Source organism: Colossoma macropomum, unplaced genomic scaffold (genome assembly GCF_904425465.1).
Source record: "Colossoma macropomum unplaced genomic scaffold, Colossoma_macropomum, whole genome shotgun sequence".
Classification (NCBI taxonomy): Eukaryota; Metazoa; Chordata; class Actinopteri; order Characiformes; family Serrasalmidae; genus Colossoma; species Colossoma macropomum.
Genome location: NW_023494806.1, coordinates 18,224,485 through 18,242,803, shown reverse-complemented (window position 1 = coordinate 18,242,803; position 18,319 = coordinate 18,224,485). Strand labels below are relative to the sequence as shown.

The 18,319-nt window shown below is 39.2% G+C and overlaps 1 protein-coding gene across 2 annotated transcripts in view; it reads left to right on the top strand.

Annotated features, from left to right (window-relative positions):
• Positions 1-18,162, top strand: part of coro1ca (coronin, actin binding protein, 1Ca) — a 68,386-nt gene extending 50,224 nt beyond the window's left edge. For both annotated transcript variants that reach the window (XM_036597933.1, XM_036597932.1), the window contains exons 4-11: positions 3,530-3,659; positions 5,145-5,326; positions 7,362-7,481; positions 8,922-9,026; positions 9,679-9,824; positions 10,360-10,417; positions 11,341-11,589; positions 14,316-18,162. In XM_036597933.1, coding sequence (XP_036453826.1) covers positions 3,530-3,659; positions 5,145-5,326; positions 7,362-7,481; positions 8,922-9,026; positions 9,679-9,824; positions 10,360-10,417; positions 11,341-11,589; positions 14,316-14,435 — 1,110 coding nt within the window. In that variant the 3' untranslated portion in view covers positions 14,436-18,162. The remainder of the gene's footprint in view (positions 1-3,529; positions 3,660-5,144; positions 5,327-7,361; positions 7,482-8,921; positions 9,027-9,678; positions 9,825-10,359; positions 10,418-11,340; positions 11,590-14,315) is intronic.
• The last annotated feature ends 157 nt before the right edge of the window (positions 18,163-18,319 follow it).

The following is an 18,319-nucleotide window of genomic DNA, read 5'->3' as shown; positions in this document are numbered from 1 at the left end:
GCAGCCAGAAGACATACATTTGTAAAAATGCACGAACATACTTACATGGGTAACTCCCACTCAGTTCTTCACTCTTGAATTGGCAGTAGCCATGTAGTCGTGACTCATTAAAATAGCAGCAGATTAGACGACTACAGCAGTGATGGGCTTCCCATGTGTGACTTTAGATTCGCGTAAGCTCAGCCAAATAGCAGTCGCGTCAGCTGTGATGCTGCTCAACTGAAAATCTTAAATATATTTAGACATCCATTTTCAATGTGTTAATATAATGTTTTATGGAGGTAGGTTTTAACCTGGGTGAATGTTCCTAAGAGCGAGCTAGTGAATCTACCTGGTTCAGTTCAGTGTTTTAAGGTAGCCTTGTCAATATAGATTACGTTTGTAGTTGAGTGGTCTTCTAATTATTTTGATAATTAATTGGGTAGTGTTTTGAAGTCTTTGATTTTGCCCAAATGAGAGAATCAGGAGGCCAGGATACTGAAACATGGTTATATGGATATAGCAAAAATTCAGTATCATGATACTTAGACATTTTCATGACACACGATATGTCAAAATATTTATCAGCCGGAACAGGCCAAAAAAAAAGGAGAAAAAAAAACAGTAGTGCCATGTAAAAAAAAGATGAAAAAATACAGTCAAAAAATTAGTGCCATGATCTTTATTCAATATTTTACATACTGTGCTGCACTAAATTAAAACAGGATTGGTTATGCTCTCTTTGTAAAGAAAAATGCAGTTGGTCAGTACTGACTACATTCACTGTATGATTTAAAAATAGTGTGTTATATGGTATTGTAATTTATCACGTTATTGATATTGTCATATTGCCCTGCCCTATGTTTACAACATGTGCTGTGGTGTTCCTGAATAAATTAACCTCTGTCCAAACATGAAAAAAGCTTCACAAAACAGCCTCTGAGACATCAAAATTATGGACACTTCCACCTTCTGTATTTTTTGAAAGCAGTTCCTGAAGAAATCATTAAATAATTTAGTAAACAGCTGTAAAAATAGATTATTTTTAGGAATTCATTTCAAATTTTACAAATGCTTTCATATATTATGAAAGAGTATTTCTCTTTACTAATTTCTTTCTAGTTAGACATTGGAATGAAATTATAGTGTAATTTGATTGTAATAGTTTATTACAATTATTTTTTTTATATTTTTTTTTTTTATACGTTTCTCAAAATCCTGCCTAGGTCTTTTTTAAAATGCCATCAATAATGCATGCAAATTGTAAACATTTGAAAATGCAGTCAAATTTTACTATGGTGTTAAAACCACTGGAAATAACTACTCAAAGGATTAAACAGTAGTCATCAGTTAAATGTGTCTTTTCAGTGATTAGTTGGTAATTTGCATTTGTAAACGCAGCACGAGAACAGTAGGAAAGATGACTTTTTTGAGAGAGTAAATTGTAATTGTGTAATTGAATTCAAGTAATTGCTGTCAGCTCTGGTCTTGAGCTGAATGTAACCCAAAGCCACTAAAACATCAGCCTTATGTTAGCTTGCTAACACCAGAATCTTACTTTGTAGTATGTCATCCAGGCCACTTTAAGTTCTGTAGCAGGAAACTTGCTGAGCCTGCTGTCTCCCCGATTGTTGATTACAGTTACGCTCCTTATTTGGCTGTGTGTGTTATGCCATGTGTGGTATGCTGTACTGCTCTCACTTCCTCTCTGGAGCTTGTAGACTTCCTCCAGTTTGGCACAGGTAGCTTTTATTATCTCATGACACGGATTTTCTCTTGGAGACAAAATAATGATGGAAACGGCTAATATATGAATGTCAGTTTTGAGCTGTTGGTCCTCAGGACCACGTTGGCCTTTTTCGCATTATTGATGTTTGTTTAAAAGTTGACAGAAGGACCCTAAGGCTTCCTTTTGGCTGTGGCCGAAAAGACAAAAGATACACTTGGTATTGCTACCTTTTGGCACTGCTCAAAGGCCCATAGTTTCATAGTCTCTAGTCTTCCTCTGGCTGCTGGCACTGTGCCTTTCAGCAAATTTCTTAACCCCATGGGTTCTGTCCCATCACCTTTCTGCAGTGCAGTGACCTTGCACAAGAGCAAGAAGTGCTCAGTATATCTGCTGTGGATGATTTAATGCCAAAAATAATTTTAATATAAAATTGGCCACCAGATTTAAATAATTGCTTTGCAAACCCGATGACAGGATAATGTGAAAATACCTGTTGCCAAAATTTTGAGTCAAAATTTCATGATGAATGGACAAATAGAAACAGCCCAGAATTACTTGGACAAATGTCTGGTTCCATTGACTCACATTAAAAATAAAGTATGTTTTTTCCTTCTCCTGTAAAGCTACCATTTTGCTGATAGGAGTTTTTGTTCTGACAGCAGCGATATATTACATAATGTATGTAGTAAGAGCATTAGTATGGCTGCATCATAACAGAACAAGTATTTTTAAATGTATTGAATATTCTCTCCAATGATCAGGCATCTCACTGTATAGAGAATATTTAGATGGCCACAGTTGCCAACTAAGTTCTTAGTTATTCTAACAAATTGGATCAAACCAAGACATTTTCATGAACTGTATATTAAAAAATAGTCTACTTATACTTCTGTTTACCCGCATGTTGGCATAATCTAAAACTGAGTCAAACTTCAGTCCTGGAAGGCTGGAGTCCAGCAAAGTTTGGGAATTTTACTACTCAGATGCTCTTGATTCAGCCCAGCAGTTAATAGCCAGGTTTAGTTGGAGGGGCCACAGTTCACCACCCCTAGATGAAACACACTCCTTTTTGTCACGCATGTTTGCACTGCTCTAAAGTATCGTGAAAAATGTGTGAGTCAGTGGAGCCCTCTAAATGTTTTAATCGCCAGATCCATTTTGAATAATCTCTCCAGTATTGGCCTGGACATCATTTTCTAATTCATAGACCTTAGACGAACTGTGCTTTTTACATGATCATATCTTAGTTAGACTAGCAGTCCTAGTCATACTAATATCAAACCATTGGTGTGCAAGTACCAGGCACCAGGTAGTTACTGAAATGTAATACCAGGCAGAGAGAAATGTGTACTGGACTGGCAACACTGACTAATGCTTGAATAATGTAGGGGGAAATGTGGTTTTGTGTGGCATGGCTGAAAGAAAAATAGACATTCATTTATGTTTGATTTAGTGATTATGTACTTTAGTCCGAGCTGGTGTTGGAGATATATGACACTTGGAGAACAGATCTAAGTGCAGTTCTTGTGACCTCAGTCAGAATAAACAGAGAAAGATGAGCTTCACTAGATCAGCAGTGCAGATCTTATGTTGTTGCAATACTTACACTCTGCTGCCCCCTTCAGGCTGGTAAGTACAGTGTGTATGTTCCCAGCACACGTGAACATGGATCTGGTTTATAAAATCAATTGAGAAGTCCCATCTAAATTACATTGACACTTCTTGAAAAACTGTGCCCTGGAATATACAGCGCTATTTTAAATTGTGATGAAAAAGTTGATTCATTTAAAAGTGTGTACTTTTTATTGTGTCGTGTTTTAGGTGTGGCAGATTCCTGAGAATGGCCTGGTGACCTCCATGTCGGAACCTGTGGTGGTGCTGGAGGGTCATTCCAAAAGAGTGGGCATCATTACCTGGCATCCTACTGCCCGCAATGTTCTCCTCAGCGCAGGTGACCAAAAATACCTGCTCCCACATGCTCACACGACTAAGTTTAGGGATATTTTGCCTTCTGTTGAAATTTTCTGAATAACATTTGATAATTTTAATTTTATAACTACCAACAGATTATCACTATTAAGAAACTACATATACGTAGATGTGATCGTATGTAGTGCTTTTTTCATTCTTCATGTGATAATGTTGTAAACTGTGATAAAAGGATAGGTAATTATGGAGCTATTCAATTTTTTTATATCAGTGCAAGCCTGTTCTCAACACACCTGCTCTAACAAATACTGTTGTCTCATTAGACCTTTTTAATTGCTCACTGTACATTCTGGATTAATTAAAGGGGAGTTCCACCTATTTTCAGAATGTCTGCATAGTTTGAGTGGTGAACAGTGTCACAGAGTGGTTTGATGTGCAATGGTTCATTTGTAGAAAAACTTGCTGACTTAGATTTCTTTAGTTATTGACTGATGCAAGGAGGAGATCGTAGAAACCAGGGGTCACAATGTCTACAGTACAAATATGACCATTTTATTTACTATCTAAACCGCCAGTTGAACCTTCACATGTCTTGAGTTTTTATATGTAATGTCAATGATGGTAAAATAGTGTTATCAGTGGTGAAGCTGAAAAAAGGTTTTCTTTGGGAGCTGTTGTTGTCATACAACACCCTACTTGTGCTTTTCCATCATGAATGGATTTCATATAATACGTTTAGGACTAAAACTTTATTGTAAAACATCTGGTTCCTATCAGCACCACTGTGAACAATTCTGACTCAGTCAGTTTCTCTAGAACTGAGTATTTCACATTGTTCACACCTTATTCAGTAGCAGTTAGGGTTAGATGTATCCAAATTTGATATTAAAAATTTATAAGGCATCACTCAAAAAACATTTAAAAATTCTATGTTCATTATTCTATATTGTGTTTCCTATTCTATAACCTCCTTGTCTATTTTTCTCTTATTGAAAAAGCTTATGTTGCATCATAATTTGACCCAGAAATATACTCATTGCTAATAATACTGCATTCACATTTATCCTCTGTAGATTTCCTAATATGATTTCCGTTGCTCTTAGCTCAGTCAGTCAAAGGAAGAGTTGTTAGAAAAAGTTATTCTTCACTGACAAATTACTATTCCCTTAGTGAGATCATGCTAGCTGGTCTCCACAACTTAAATTTATTGTTAGCTTCATTAGCATTTTTACATGTTGCTCAAACCGTGATAGGAGGCTTTGTTTCAGTGCCTGAGGCTTGAGCATTATTTTAGTTTTGTTTACTTTTTTACTTATTTTGCTAAATAAGCCTGTATTTAAACTCTAGATGTAAACAGAGCTACACTGTATTATGAGAGAATTGTGATTCATGCAGTTTCTCAACCAGAGCAAGAAGAAGCATGCACCCTGCTGACGTTGAGTACTGTTGAGTGTCTGTCCAGGGCTTGTTTGTCTTGTGTATTTTAATTTCCCCCTCTGCTGTGCAGGTTGTGATAACATGATTATGATCTGGAACGTGGGTACGGGTGAGGCTCTGATCACTCTGGAGGACATGCACCCGGACGTAATCTACAGCGCCTGCTGGAACCGCAACGGCAGCCTCATCTGCACCGCCTGCAAGGACAAGAAGGTTCGAGTCATCGACCCACGCAAGGAGGAGATCATAGCGGTATGGATTTCATAATGGCATCTGGCACGACCCTTGTGCATGTTTGTTTTCGTACCTTATGAGGAATTGGGAAAGTAGGAATATAAATGATTAACTGATCAGCTGTTAACCAACAAATAAATTATTATTCAGCCAGTCTTATCGGTTAAGAAAACTTTGAATTAACTTTGATTTCTAATAAACCTTTCCTTTTTGAGTTGGCATTCAAATTGAGAAATAATTTTAAATCGTAGGCATAAGGGTGCAAGAGGCCGTTGTTTCAGCTAGACACACCTACTAATAATGAAGCATACAGCAGAGGTGGGCGATATGGCAAAAATACAATATTGCAATACTTTTTTCATGATACATGATATGTCACAAATATTTTTTCAGACGTCAGAAGCTTGACAGGGTCTGTCTCATGGCCTGAAAAAAACTTAGGGAAACACTAGAGATACAGGGTCACCCCATACAAACACACACACTAAATGGACAAAAGTATTGGGACACTTACACATTACACCTGCAGGAGCTTTTATGACATCCCATTCTAAATCCTTAGGAATTAATATGGAGTTGGTCCCTCATTTGCAGCTATAACAGCATCCACTCTTCTGGGAAGCTTTCTACAAGATTTTGGAGTGTGTCTCTGGGAATTTTTGCCCATTCATCCAGAGGAGTATTAGTGAGGTCAGACACTGATGAGAGGGCCTGGTACGCAATCTCTGTTCTATTTCATCCCAAAGGTGCTCGATGGGGTTGAGGTCAGGGTTCTGTGAGGGCCAGTCAAGTTCTTCCACACAAGATTCACCCAGCTATGTGTTTATGGACCTTGCTTTGTGCACTGGGACAGTCATGCTGGAACAGAAAAGGGCCTTCCTCAAACTGTTCCCACAAAATTGGAAGCATACAATTGTCCACAATGTTGTGGTCTGCTGAAAACAACCTGTGGCCCCGATGATGACGGCCGCGAGAGCCAGCAGGAAGACGGGCCCCAAACACCCAGCGGCGACGAACCTTGACGAGGACGGCAGGGAGAGAGCCGTGAGTGGGGAGGGGGCTGAGCGCAAAGCCCGAGCTACGCTGAGGGACGCCAGTCACGCGAGTAATGGCGGGAGGAGGAGGAGGAGGAGGAGGAGGACGAGGACGAGGACGAGGACGATAGTGCCGGCCACAAGAGGCACCAGGGCATGGAGCGAGTCCCGAGCTGCAAGCTGGGGGCGGTGACGGGGAGGCGGAGCAGCGAGCTCTCGTTCCCTCTCAGCTCGGGTGAGAGCCAGCTGATGCTGATCTGGGTGGCAGCGTGAGCCCCTTATAAAAAGAGCTGAGAGAACAGAGCGGGAGAGAGAGGGACAAGCAGCATCCACAAGAGCGACTGAGTGAAGAGCTGAAAAGCTTGAGTAAAAAGACTAAAAAGTAACACTCCTCCACCAAACTTCACAGCTGGCACAATGCAGTCAGGCAGGTAACGTTCTCCTGGCATTCGCCAAAACCCAGACTCATCCATCAGACTGCCCGATAGAGAAATGTGATTTGTCACGCCACAGAATTAGTTTCCACTGCTCCAGAGTCCAGTGACAGCGTGCTTTACACCACTCCATCCGACACATGGCATGGTGCTTGGTGATGTAAGGCTTGCAGGCAACTGCTCGGGTGTGCCATGAAGCTCCTAGCGCACAGCAACTCTTCAGTTATTGAGTCAGCAGAGCGTTGGTGACCTTTATGCACTATGCATCTCAGCACTCAGTGACCCCACTCTGCAACTTAGTGATCTGTCACTTCGTGACTGTCCTGCTGTGGTTCCTAAACGCTTCCACTTGGAATATCTAGGAAGGAGGAAGTTTCACGAACTGACTTGTTGCAATGGTGGCATCCTATTGCAAGCTGGGGGCTTGATTTTATACACCTGTGGCAATGGGACTGAATGAAACACCTGAATTCAATGATTTAGACGCGTGTCCCAATACCTTTGTCCATATAGTGTATTTCTAAAGGTCTGCTCCAGCTTCAGCAGAGTTTAGAAGGCTTATAAGTCTTTGTGTGTGTCTGGCAGGAGAAGGATAAAGCCCATGAAGGAGCGAGGCCCATGAGAGCCATCTTTCTTGCCGATGGAAATGTTTTCACCACTGGCTTCAGCCGCATGAGCGAGAGACAGCTCGCACTCTGGAACCCGGTGAGTTGCCGTTCACACAAACAGCAGACCGCCCGCACACACTTTTTATTTATTTATTTATTTATTTATTTATTATTTTTTTTTAAATACGTAAATACTTTAGACATGGAATTATTGATTGACTAATAAATTTAAGCGTGTACAGTTAGGCCTAGAATGATTTTTTGACAGAGAACTTCCAGTGACATTGCAGTTTGGTGGCTAAAAATATTGTCCTTCATTCATTAAAAAGCTAATGTTAAAATTATGATGATTGGGGAAAAAAAACCTGAAAATGTTAAAGTGTTGCTGTTTTTCCCCCAGATGGTAGAGTGATGTGACTGCATGATTATTTTTACACTGGCTGCTTGAGTGATATTACGGTATATAAGGATACTGCTCTACTATATAAGTGAAATAGTTATGTGCACACTGATAAACAAATGCTCTATGTTCCCTTTAAATATGTTCCATATTATAGCTTCACACTAACAGCGCTACAAATGCTAGGGATGCTAGCTGAAATTAACATAAATAATATAAAGCAAAAGTCTTTAAATGGAACATATATTTGCAGCATTTGTTTGTATTAGTATAAAAACAAGTACATCCTCATTTAGGTTGCTGTGTGCATAGATATTGTTATTATGGTTATAATTTTTACTGTTATTGCTCATGTTGATATTGATCATTTTTTTTATGTTTAACTGCAAATTGAAATCTTACTCATTTACAGGCACTTTTATCGGACATAGTCATACATTTACGCCAAATGTCAGAATTATTACACAATTTCCTAATTGCAATTACTTGAGATATGATTCTGTGTAACTGTGTCAAACATACAAACAGTTTTAGCTACTAAGTATACGTAACAAGTAAGATGGCTAATAAGCAAATTTGGCCCTTTTAGGCTTGTTTTAATAGCTGCAAGCAATAAACACAAAGACAAATTGTTAATCAAAATTATTTAGTTGACAATTTATCATCAGCTGAAATTTCATGATCATGACAGGCCTAATCCCAAAGATGGTAATGAATAACAAAACCGTCTGTGAAATTTGCTCCTTTCTGATCAGATTAGATTTTAGTGAATAAAGATCAGTGTGTTTATTGAATAGACAGTGGTATGCTTCTCATTTTCAAAAATAAAAAGCAAAGAAACTTCAGTTTCAGGAAAAAAAACTGTGTTTAATGTAGCCATTGGTGTAGGTCACCTGGTCCAGTGCTGGAAGAGTAGAGTCTTGCACAGTTTTTTGATTAGCATTTAGTCTTAGTACTACTAATACCACTAAAACTGATGAGTTGAATCAGGTGTGAGGAGATATCACCTTATCCACTGTGCTGGACCAAAAAGTGACTAGAAGTGAATACCTCTGATTTTGAGTCTTTGTGTAGAATTTGTGTATTACAGCGCACTTCTGCTTGTCCTGTTTATAACTCTGATGATTTCCTATCTAGCAAAACATGGAGGAGCCCATCTCAGTCCACGAGATGGATACCAGTAATGGAGTCCTCCTGCCCTTCTATGACCCTGACACCAATGTGGTCTACCTGTGCGGAAAGGTAAACACCATGCGTGGCTTTCTCATAGCTTCACACACCATTACATTACTCCAATACTTTTGCCTGAAAAGGAGTTCCCAGGGCTTCCCAAGATTTTGTGTCAGCTATATGCCTTCAGCCTAAATTATTTGTGTCAAGTACCCCTTGAGATAATAAGCAGACTAATATTAAATTAAACAGATTTTTGTTAAATGTGGCCAAGTTTGCATGCTTAGTTTCCAGATGTCTTTTCAAGAAAGCTGGCTTCATACCTTGATTAGTAATCTGCCCTCATACATACAAGAGTGCAACATATTGGTTTGATTTAAAATGCTAGCTATTAAAGGTAATCCATGTTAAAATGTCATGTGTATACAACATTTACTACATGACGTGATCCATTCACTAATTGTTGATTGGACAATAACCTTTCCATCACAGTCTCACAACCCCCCTGCAATGCCACAATGAACCTCTCAAGATTTGCTAACTCCTAATTGAGAAAACCTCCAGTTATTTGTTGTTATACTCGCCATGCTCACCTTTTGAATACTGTTCCTTTCGTAAATGCTTGTATTGACTGTATGCGTTTTTCCCTTGTGTAGTTGTTGCTCATTTTTTCAGTGATTTCAAATGGAGTCAGTCACTTTTTGGTTGTTACCTGTGTTGCCAGGGCGACAGCAGCATCCGTTATTTTGAGATCACGGATGAGGCTCCCTACGTGCATTACCTCAACACTTTCACCACCAAGGAGCCTCAGAGGGGCATGGGCTACATGACCAAGAGGGGCCTGGACGTCAACAAGTGTGAAATCGCCAGGTGAGGCGGGAGAGGTCTGATTACCTGTGGAGTTTAGTCTGCTAATGGTCTCACCTTCTTCCAATATAGATCTACACTTCACAAATGTGATCATTTTTCAGGTCCTTTAGGGGGCAGTATGGAGGCTTAGTTTAGAACCACATTTAAACTGAAAATCTTGCTTTTGCCTTTTGCCCTTTTGTTTTTTTAGTGTTAAGTACCTTATGACCCTAACTCATGACTCGCATTCGTGGTTAGCTGGCTCAGTAAATTAGTGCAGTAAATCAGAACTGCATAATATTGGGCTGGCTATTCAGACTGGCTCATTCACTTCTCATACACTCCTGAACCAGTTGCAAAAGCCTCTTACATCAGTATAGCCTTGATAACAAAACTATGTATTATGTGTTCAGTAAGGATATATAAGGCTCATTGACAAAAAAAAGAATGTGCCCAAGGCTGCTATAGAACAGTCATGCATTGCATTTGTGACCGTATAGACTCTACATTGCTGTGGACATGAATGTCTTACTAAAACATTTAACTCTATGTTCAGGTTTTACAAACTGCATGAGAGGAAGTGTGAGCCTATCATCATGACTGTGCCAAGAAAAGTGAGTCTTTTTTACCCACTTTGTAGTGATTGCTTTTAGAGTCATTGAACACCAGAGGGCACTTAGCTATTACTTTGTTTACCCAAACCATCTGTCTTGCTGTCTTAAGTGAATGCACTGGGTCACTTTCTCTGTAATTTTTACATCTGAATTTGAAGGAGGACAGTACATAGCTTGATTTTAGCCACAGAGAACACAAGTAAATGGGCCTTGCTTGAGCACTTTCTTTCTTAAGAAACTCCTTTTGAAAAAGAAACGATACTATTTTAATCAACGTATCGATTTGGGTGGGATTTATGTAACCTGAGGTCATTTTTATGGCTCGTTTTATGGAAGGTAACTGGCACTGGAATCTTTACTTAAGCAGTAACATGCAGGCTGTAAAAGTGACTGACGTGGTGCATTTGGACAGAACTAAAATCACTGAGAAACACCGGTTAAAAAATGACATTACCCTAATCCTGTCTGAATAGAGTTTTTTATAAAATTTTGGCCGTGTTTTCTCACCTTTCCGAGAATGTGAGATAAATAGAAATTTTGCTGAAACAGTGGGTTCAAATAATACCAGGTCTGTAGGAACGGCATTTTTGACGAAGTTACTGGTTCTAAATTTTAGCATTGTGTCACTTTTGCATATTTTATTGCTATAGCACAGCTGATTTCATTTGCTAATTAGGTGTTTCAGGTTAAGCTGAATTGTAATAGATATTATAGAATAGTGAGGATTCTACGCTGTGCATTGCAATATTGAGGGCAAGAGTGACACCTGTTTCTAACTCTGTCTTGATCTGAGGTATGTAGTTAACACTGTTGCATAGACTAGTGGCTAAGTATTGGGGTTGAGTTTAACTGACTACTTATGAGCATCTACTTCTCTTGCAATGTCCCATAATGAATGCTGTAACTTTCCCGGCTCTCTGCAGTCTGACCTATTCCAGGATGACCTGTATCCAGACACGGCTGGTCCCGACCCTGCTCTGGAGGCCGAGGAATGGTTTGAGGGCAAGAACGGCGAGCCCATCTTGATCTCGCTCAAACACGGCTACATTCCTGGCAAGAACCGTGACCTCAAGGTGGTCAAGAAGAACATTCTGGACAACAAGCCCAAGATGAGCAAGAATACAGAGAACACCAACCCCGCCACCAAAACAGCCACCTCAGCCCCGTCTATTGTGAGTGCTTCAGAATGTTCCACTGTCTTCCCTTCTTCTGCGTGCTGTTTCACTGTCTTCCCTTCTTCTGTGTGCTCTTTATGTTCATTCTGTTTTCTCACTTCTCATATACGTCATTTCCTTGTAACAGATATTTGCGTCTGTATAAGACGCTCACAAATGCTGACACTTCCTGACTGTTGGTGCTGTGATCTTGCCTGTAAACATATGCAAGGTTGAACCTGAAACATACATATGCTAGGCTGAATTATTTTATAGTGAAGGCATAGCAATCATAGCCACTTGAAATGGTAATTAAATCTTGCACCTGCAGATATGCCTGTGTACAGAGGGCACCCCTCATATAGCATAAGAGGGTTTTTCTCCTGAGAAGATTATTCCTTATTTAGAACATGACAGTGACCTCAAAGTAGGTCTGCCCACCACTGTCCAGATCAAATCTTTAATCATGAGAGCTACTATACTACCATGCAAATTTAGAGTTCCATGCTCACATACACTCTCATGCGCACAGCAGCAAAAAGTGAAAGCGCACACATTCATTTAGAAGTACTGTTGTATACAAAAGTTTGTACACCCTTTCAAATGACACATTTCATAGAAGTTAACAGATCTACAGGGAACAGATTTCTGCACGTTTTCATGCACAATTACTGTTTATTTGCTGAATTTAATATATTTGGGGGAAAAAAAGAATTTATGTTAAACAAATTAACAGAAGTTGTGCCTAATTTATGTTTGTGAATGCGTTAACTTATTTACACTTTAAAAAAAAATAATAATAAAATCGACAAAACATGTAATTTTGCCAGAACTTTTGCATGCAACTGTATAATCCGCTGACCCGAAACACACACAGGCATGTTTATGCTCTTGAAATGATTTTAGTAGTCTGCACTGTTAATAAACATGTTTGCCTTTGACACTCTTGAGGTTTAATGTACTAAAATTGACTTTCACAGGAAGGTGCAGTACATGAGCATTTCATTTCCTGAAGGCTGGTGATTTTGCTAACTATGACAGAAGTGCTAATAATCACAGTCAAATACTCTGCAAAGCTTTTACTTGCCTTCTGCTTGTTCAGGGTAAAATCCTAGAACACAGAGATTGCTGCAATTTGCAGTATTTTGTACTCAGCAATTGAACAACTGTAAGTATACCAACATTAGAAGACTCTAGCAGCAAGAGGTTCAATGTGTACAGTACTGTGCAAAAGTCAGACAGCACCCTTTCATACATTTAATTTCCAGTCAAACTGGCCATTGAGTAAAAGTTAGTTGTTTTAGCGTAAGAAAAAAAGGGGAAAACATACATTTAATAGGAAATTACACAGAAGTATCAATAACTAAATATATTTTTTGCCCTTATTGTAGCTTTCATTCTTTTCACTAGACTTGCTTTCAGTTTTTCAAAGAATTCTGAAGGAATATCTTTCCACACCTCCAAAGTTCAATCAAAAGGACTGGAAGTTAAATAAACAAAAGCTTGGTCCCTAACTTTCATGAAAGACTGTGGCCCTATCTCCATTGCATACACATCACCACAAACAAGGTCAGAAAAGTCATAATTACAGTCCATGTCCAACATGAAATACTCTCTATCTTTGAGAGGAGACTGTGGGTCATTTTTGTATGAAGAGTTGAGTCATTAAGTCTGCTGTTGGACCACCCAGCTGAGCGCTATTCACCAACCGGCCACTTCATTAAGTACACATTGTATTTACACTTTTTGTCCATTTCATGAGCTCCATTTACTATATAGGTGCACTTTGTTGTTCTACAATTACAGACTGTAGTCCATCTGTTTCTCTGTAACCTTGTTCCCCTCCTTTTTACCCTGTTCCTGAAGGGTCAGGGCCCCCACAGGACCACCACAGAGCACATATTATTTGCGTGGTGGATCATTCTCAGCACTGCAGTGACACTGTAGTGGTGGTGGTGTATTGGTGTGTGTTGTGCTGGTATAATAAGAAACAGCAGTGCTGCTGGAGTTTTTAAACACCTCAGTGTCACTCCTAGACTGAGAATAGTCCACCAACCAAAATGTCCAGCCAACAGCATCCTGTGACCACCAAGGACTAGAGAATGACACAAACACTAACAGTGCAGCAACAGATGGCCTATCGTTTCTGACTTTACACTTTACATCTGTGAGGTGGACCAAGAAGGTAGCTGTGTCTAATAGAGTGGACTGTACTGGGTGGTCCAAAAGCAGCCTTATATTATCACTGTTGACTTTGCAGTAATACTATAAATGGTATTTTGTCATTATTGTGATAAATTTGCTCACAGTATGCTTTTCTGTGTTTTCTGGATAGTGTCAGTACTTAAAGGACATGGACCAACTGCAGTTTATTTTTACAAATACAGAATAATTTGTTCTGTTTGATTGGGTTTTGTACAGAGCAGCACGTGAAATAAAAATTGCTGCACTCAGTTTTTGATAGCAGCATTATGTCTGATACATTTTTGTCATATCACCCATCCCTACATACCTCATGCTATTTTGCTATCAGTCAGAGCATTTGACAACGACATTTAGAATATTCTAGCAGTAAGAGGGCCAACATGTACAGTACAGTGCATAAGTCAAAATGCCCAGGGTCTTAGCAGTTGAAAGCATTTTCTGCTTGTTAAATGTTGAAGTGGTTGGGTGCCTCCAGTTGTTTTTTAATGCTTTTTTTTGAATGTTTGTTGGCCTCTTATGTGTTACATTTTCTGTTGCAGAAAGGCGAAGCAAAGCTGGATGAGGTGCTAAAAGAAATCAAATCTCTCCGAGAGCTGGTCAGCAGTCAGGAAAAGCGAATCGCCAAACTCGAGGAGCAGTTGTCCCAGATGGACATCTAAAGGACCCAAATCCCCTTCCACCCAGCTACTGATCAGGATGTTCCTTTGGCCAGGTGGGCGGGACCCGTCACTGCCAATCACCACGACAGCGTTCCGTCTGAAGCCTGCCTAGCAACGATCCCGACCAACATTCCAAGATGAACTTTTAAATCCCATTTCTAACCACCAAACCCATTTTGTCTGCAAAATGAGAGAGAGAGGGAGAGAGACAAAGCATAGGTCTCTCACCAAATTTATGAATTCAACCTTACTCCAAATCCCTCAGTGGCACTTGTTTTATTGGGTGTTTTTTTTTTTCCAAAGGTCATAATATTGTTTCCTTTTCTTATTGTCAAACATCGTGACCAAGGTTCTAGTGATGCATTCACATAATTTGTGATGTGCTGAGATGTTGAAATAGCATCAGTATTGCATTCCTCCCTCTTCCTCTTTTCCCCTTTTCTTTGTTGCCAAATTTTTTTTTTAGAGGAGACATGTTTATGCACCTCCTTGACAGTATTTGACCATAGCTTTTCGTTTGTCTTACTCAGACTTTGTACTAATAAGGGACAATGCAATAGGCCGGTAATGCAATGGAGGGGGAATTATTTAAATCATATATTACAGTGGACAAAAAAGTAAACTTTTCAAGCTGATTTTAACCAACCAGGCAAAAGTATACAGTTGGAGCGAATGTACAGATCAACAGAGTAAAACAGCATCCACCTGCTGAAAGAATCTTAAGTCTTATGTTTAGTTTGATCAATATTCAGGTGCCCATTTAAAACTTATTTTGAGCATTCTTTGTACTGAAATGTTTTGTATCAGCAGATGATTCTCCAGTCTGGTTCTTCCAGTCTGGTTTGTCGTGCTTCATTTGCCATGGACACAGCCATTGAGATTTCCTATCATTCCCTACAACTTGCCTCTCTCCCAGAACATCCTCTCATTATGCTAAAATCATGCAATAAAGTTTTCTTTTTCTAATTAAAAATCTGATTTTTACATTCCTGGGTTGCCCCTCCCACTCTCATTTTTTGTGTTTAGTTTAAACCCAATGGATCTGTCTCATAGTATACCTATACCATTTTATAGCTTTCTGACTGTACTTATCACACTTCTCAGATGGCTGATTAGACATTAGTTCTTACTTTGTACATCTAATGAATTGCGTTGCAGGGGCTCTAGATGAAATATATAGATCAGGATTCCTAATCTGAGAAGTTGGATTAACATGGATAAAATATTGGTGCTTAGCTTCACATTCTGACAGTGGAACAAAGCACATTAAGCAGGTCTTTAGTTAATGTGCTTCATGATACATAAATGGGAACTTGTACAGGAGCATTTAAAGCGGTAGTTCTGTCAGTCTGTTAGGGTGGCCAGCAATGAACAAAAATTTACCATTGTTTCCAGTTAAGCCCACACTTCCAATTCTGCACTTTCACAGAACTTGCAAAATAGTTTTGTAATATTTACCCAGTGTTTCATAGTAGATACTGAGTTGAATAAAGTCTGCAGTTTGAGGTTAATAAGCCAGACTAGCCATTTCAACATTTTCAGTAAAATATGCCTTTAGGTTCAGAACATTGCAACCCCAGCTTATTTCTTCTCTAAACTTAGAAGGGAATTTTAATGATTTTTCAACATTTCTTCATAATCAAATCAAATTGATAAGACATAAACATTCACGGTTGTGGAGTTAGTTCTGGGGAAAAAGAATCGTTCCCAGTGGTGGTAATAGGAGCCAGACAACTGAAACGTTTAATGGTTCAAAAGTTCCCTCACAAAAAGCTATTGCATGGTCTAATTAGAATACATGGTCTAATGCCTGAGATACTGTTCTACAATAGCTTTAAGATTTGGCCTAAAATGTTGTTTTTTTTGTTTTTTTTTTTCTTCATGACGGAGAGGTTCATGCTGGGTGCGCTAAGACAAAATAGTTCCATAAGAAAACCTATTTTTTCAGGTATAGGTATAATTTGCCATCAGCATTACATGAAAACTCAGGACACGTGTAGGTTCACTGGTTGTTTTGGATTGTAATTAAAAAGGCTATATTTGTGTACATATTGTTACCTTTGCTTCCTATCACCACCACTGTAAAGAAATCCGAGTAAGTTTCTCTACATCAGACCACTCTGAATCCCTTAGTTTGCATCTCAATAATTGAATCATGCAGAAATTTTGAAAAATCATTAAAATTTCTCTTTAAATCATTTCCCTTTCTGGCCAAAGCCTTGAGATTGTTGCTCTGTCGTCAGGTCTGAACCTCATAAAACCTCAGGAGTTTGCCCCTATTTTTCATCAATGTTTTGACCTTATGTCATCAGTGTTGGCATAGACTGCCACAATCATTCCATGCTTGACGTCCTGTTTCCGCTGCGAATAGAAAAACTGCCCTGCTCTACTAGCCATGTGAAACCAGCTCTCTAGGGCTCTAGCTTTGTCTAGACTATACAAACCATGACTTTGACACAAGCCATGGCTCACTTGTGAACTGGTGTCAGTAGAATATGCAACTTTTCTGAGGTGGTCCATGAGGAAACCTAACTTTTCCTTTGTGCAAATGCCATTTATGAACTAATATGTGAACATGTTTCCAATGTGCTTTGTCCAAGTGTTTGTTGCCACAGTTTCCCCTGCACCCTTTGCTAAACTTGTCTTCATGTAGTTCATTCCAGGAACTGAGATGATCGCAGGTGTTTTGCATCCTCTTTTTTTCAATCACCCACCCACAGAGACAATACGGTACCTCTGCTGGTGTGCACAGTTTAGATCAAATGGTTTTCATGGGATTTCCTGCCAAGGAAGTCTCTATCCAAAAGTGCTGATTAACAAAGAAAAGCTAGTGGAGTAGAAGTATAGAAGAAAGATATCGGTGCCATTCTGTAGTGGTTCCAGTAGGTCCTATGCATTACTAGCAAGGTTACTTTTTTGGGAGAAGTAGAAATGTAAGAGTTGATATGCACAGATGGCTTTAGGGAGTGTTTGAGAGATAGGAGAGATACAATGTTCATGTGAATTGGTAGATTAGCATGAAAGGATTATCGAACAAATGCCTTTACCTTAGTAGAATTTATGGCCTTGACAGGGGATTTTAGTCCTTTAAACCACCTAAATCCATGCAGTTGGGCAAGTGACTGAACTATCTTAAAGAACAAAGCCATCTCAATGGTCCCTGGGCTTTTGGCATGTGAATTTTCCACAATCAGGTGAATAAAACTTATGATCCAACAGCTGTCTTAGTGGTTTTGCATATACCAGTAAGGCCTTTATAGGGGAACCTCTGCTTTGTTTGTTGGTGTTGGTGGAATAAGCCCTTATCCACTGGTTCTAGTCTACTTCACTTAACCGTCTTAAGATGGTTCAGGTTGGCATTTGTGAAAGACAGCGTTATTTATGTATCAGAGTGAAAGTGCTTATGTTGGAATGGAGTATTGTAGGTGGTAAGGAATAAAGATTTAAAGTGGTTTCTGTAGGTTGAATAGAATCTAGAAAGCTTAGTGTATGGGATTCCATTTAATGCTGTAAATAACTTTTAATTATTATTTCAAAAATTTCTTCCTGCCCCACCCCCCGCCAGACTACATAAGAAAATGCATCAAAGACCAAACAGTAAAATATTCAGAATTTAAAAGAAATAAATTGTTTTGTGGGTATTTGTACTGTTTTCTTTCCCATTCATTCTGTTTCAAGCATCAGAGAATCTCAATGGCTATCAGAAAAATAAATATTAACTGTTAAACTCCCTTGTATCTTTTGTTCTTTCCAACATAGGGCCCACCTTCAAGCAGGAGGCTCTGTGGTTTGCTTTAGCGTCGCTGTCATTTGCTTGTAATGTGTCGAATTAGGGAACTGAAGCCTGCGTGTGCTTTTTAAAACAGACTTCCATTTGCTCACTT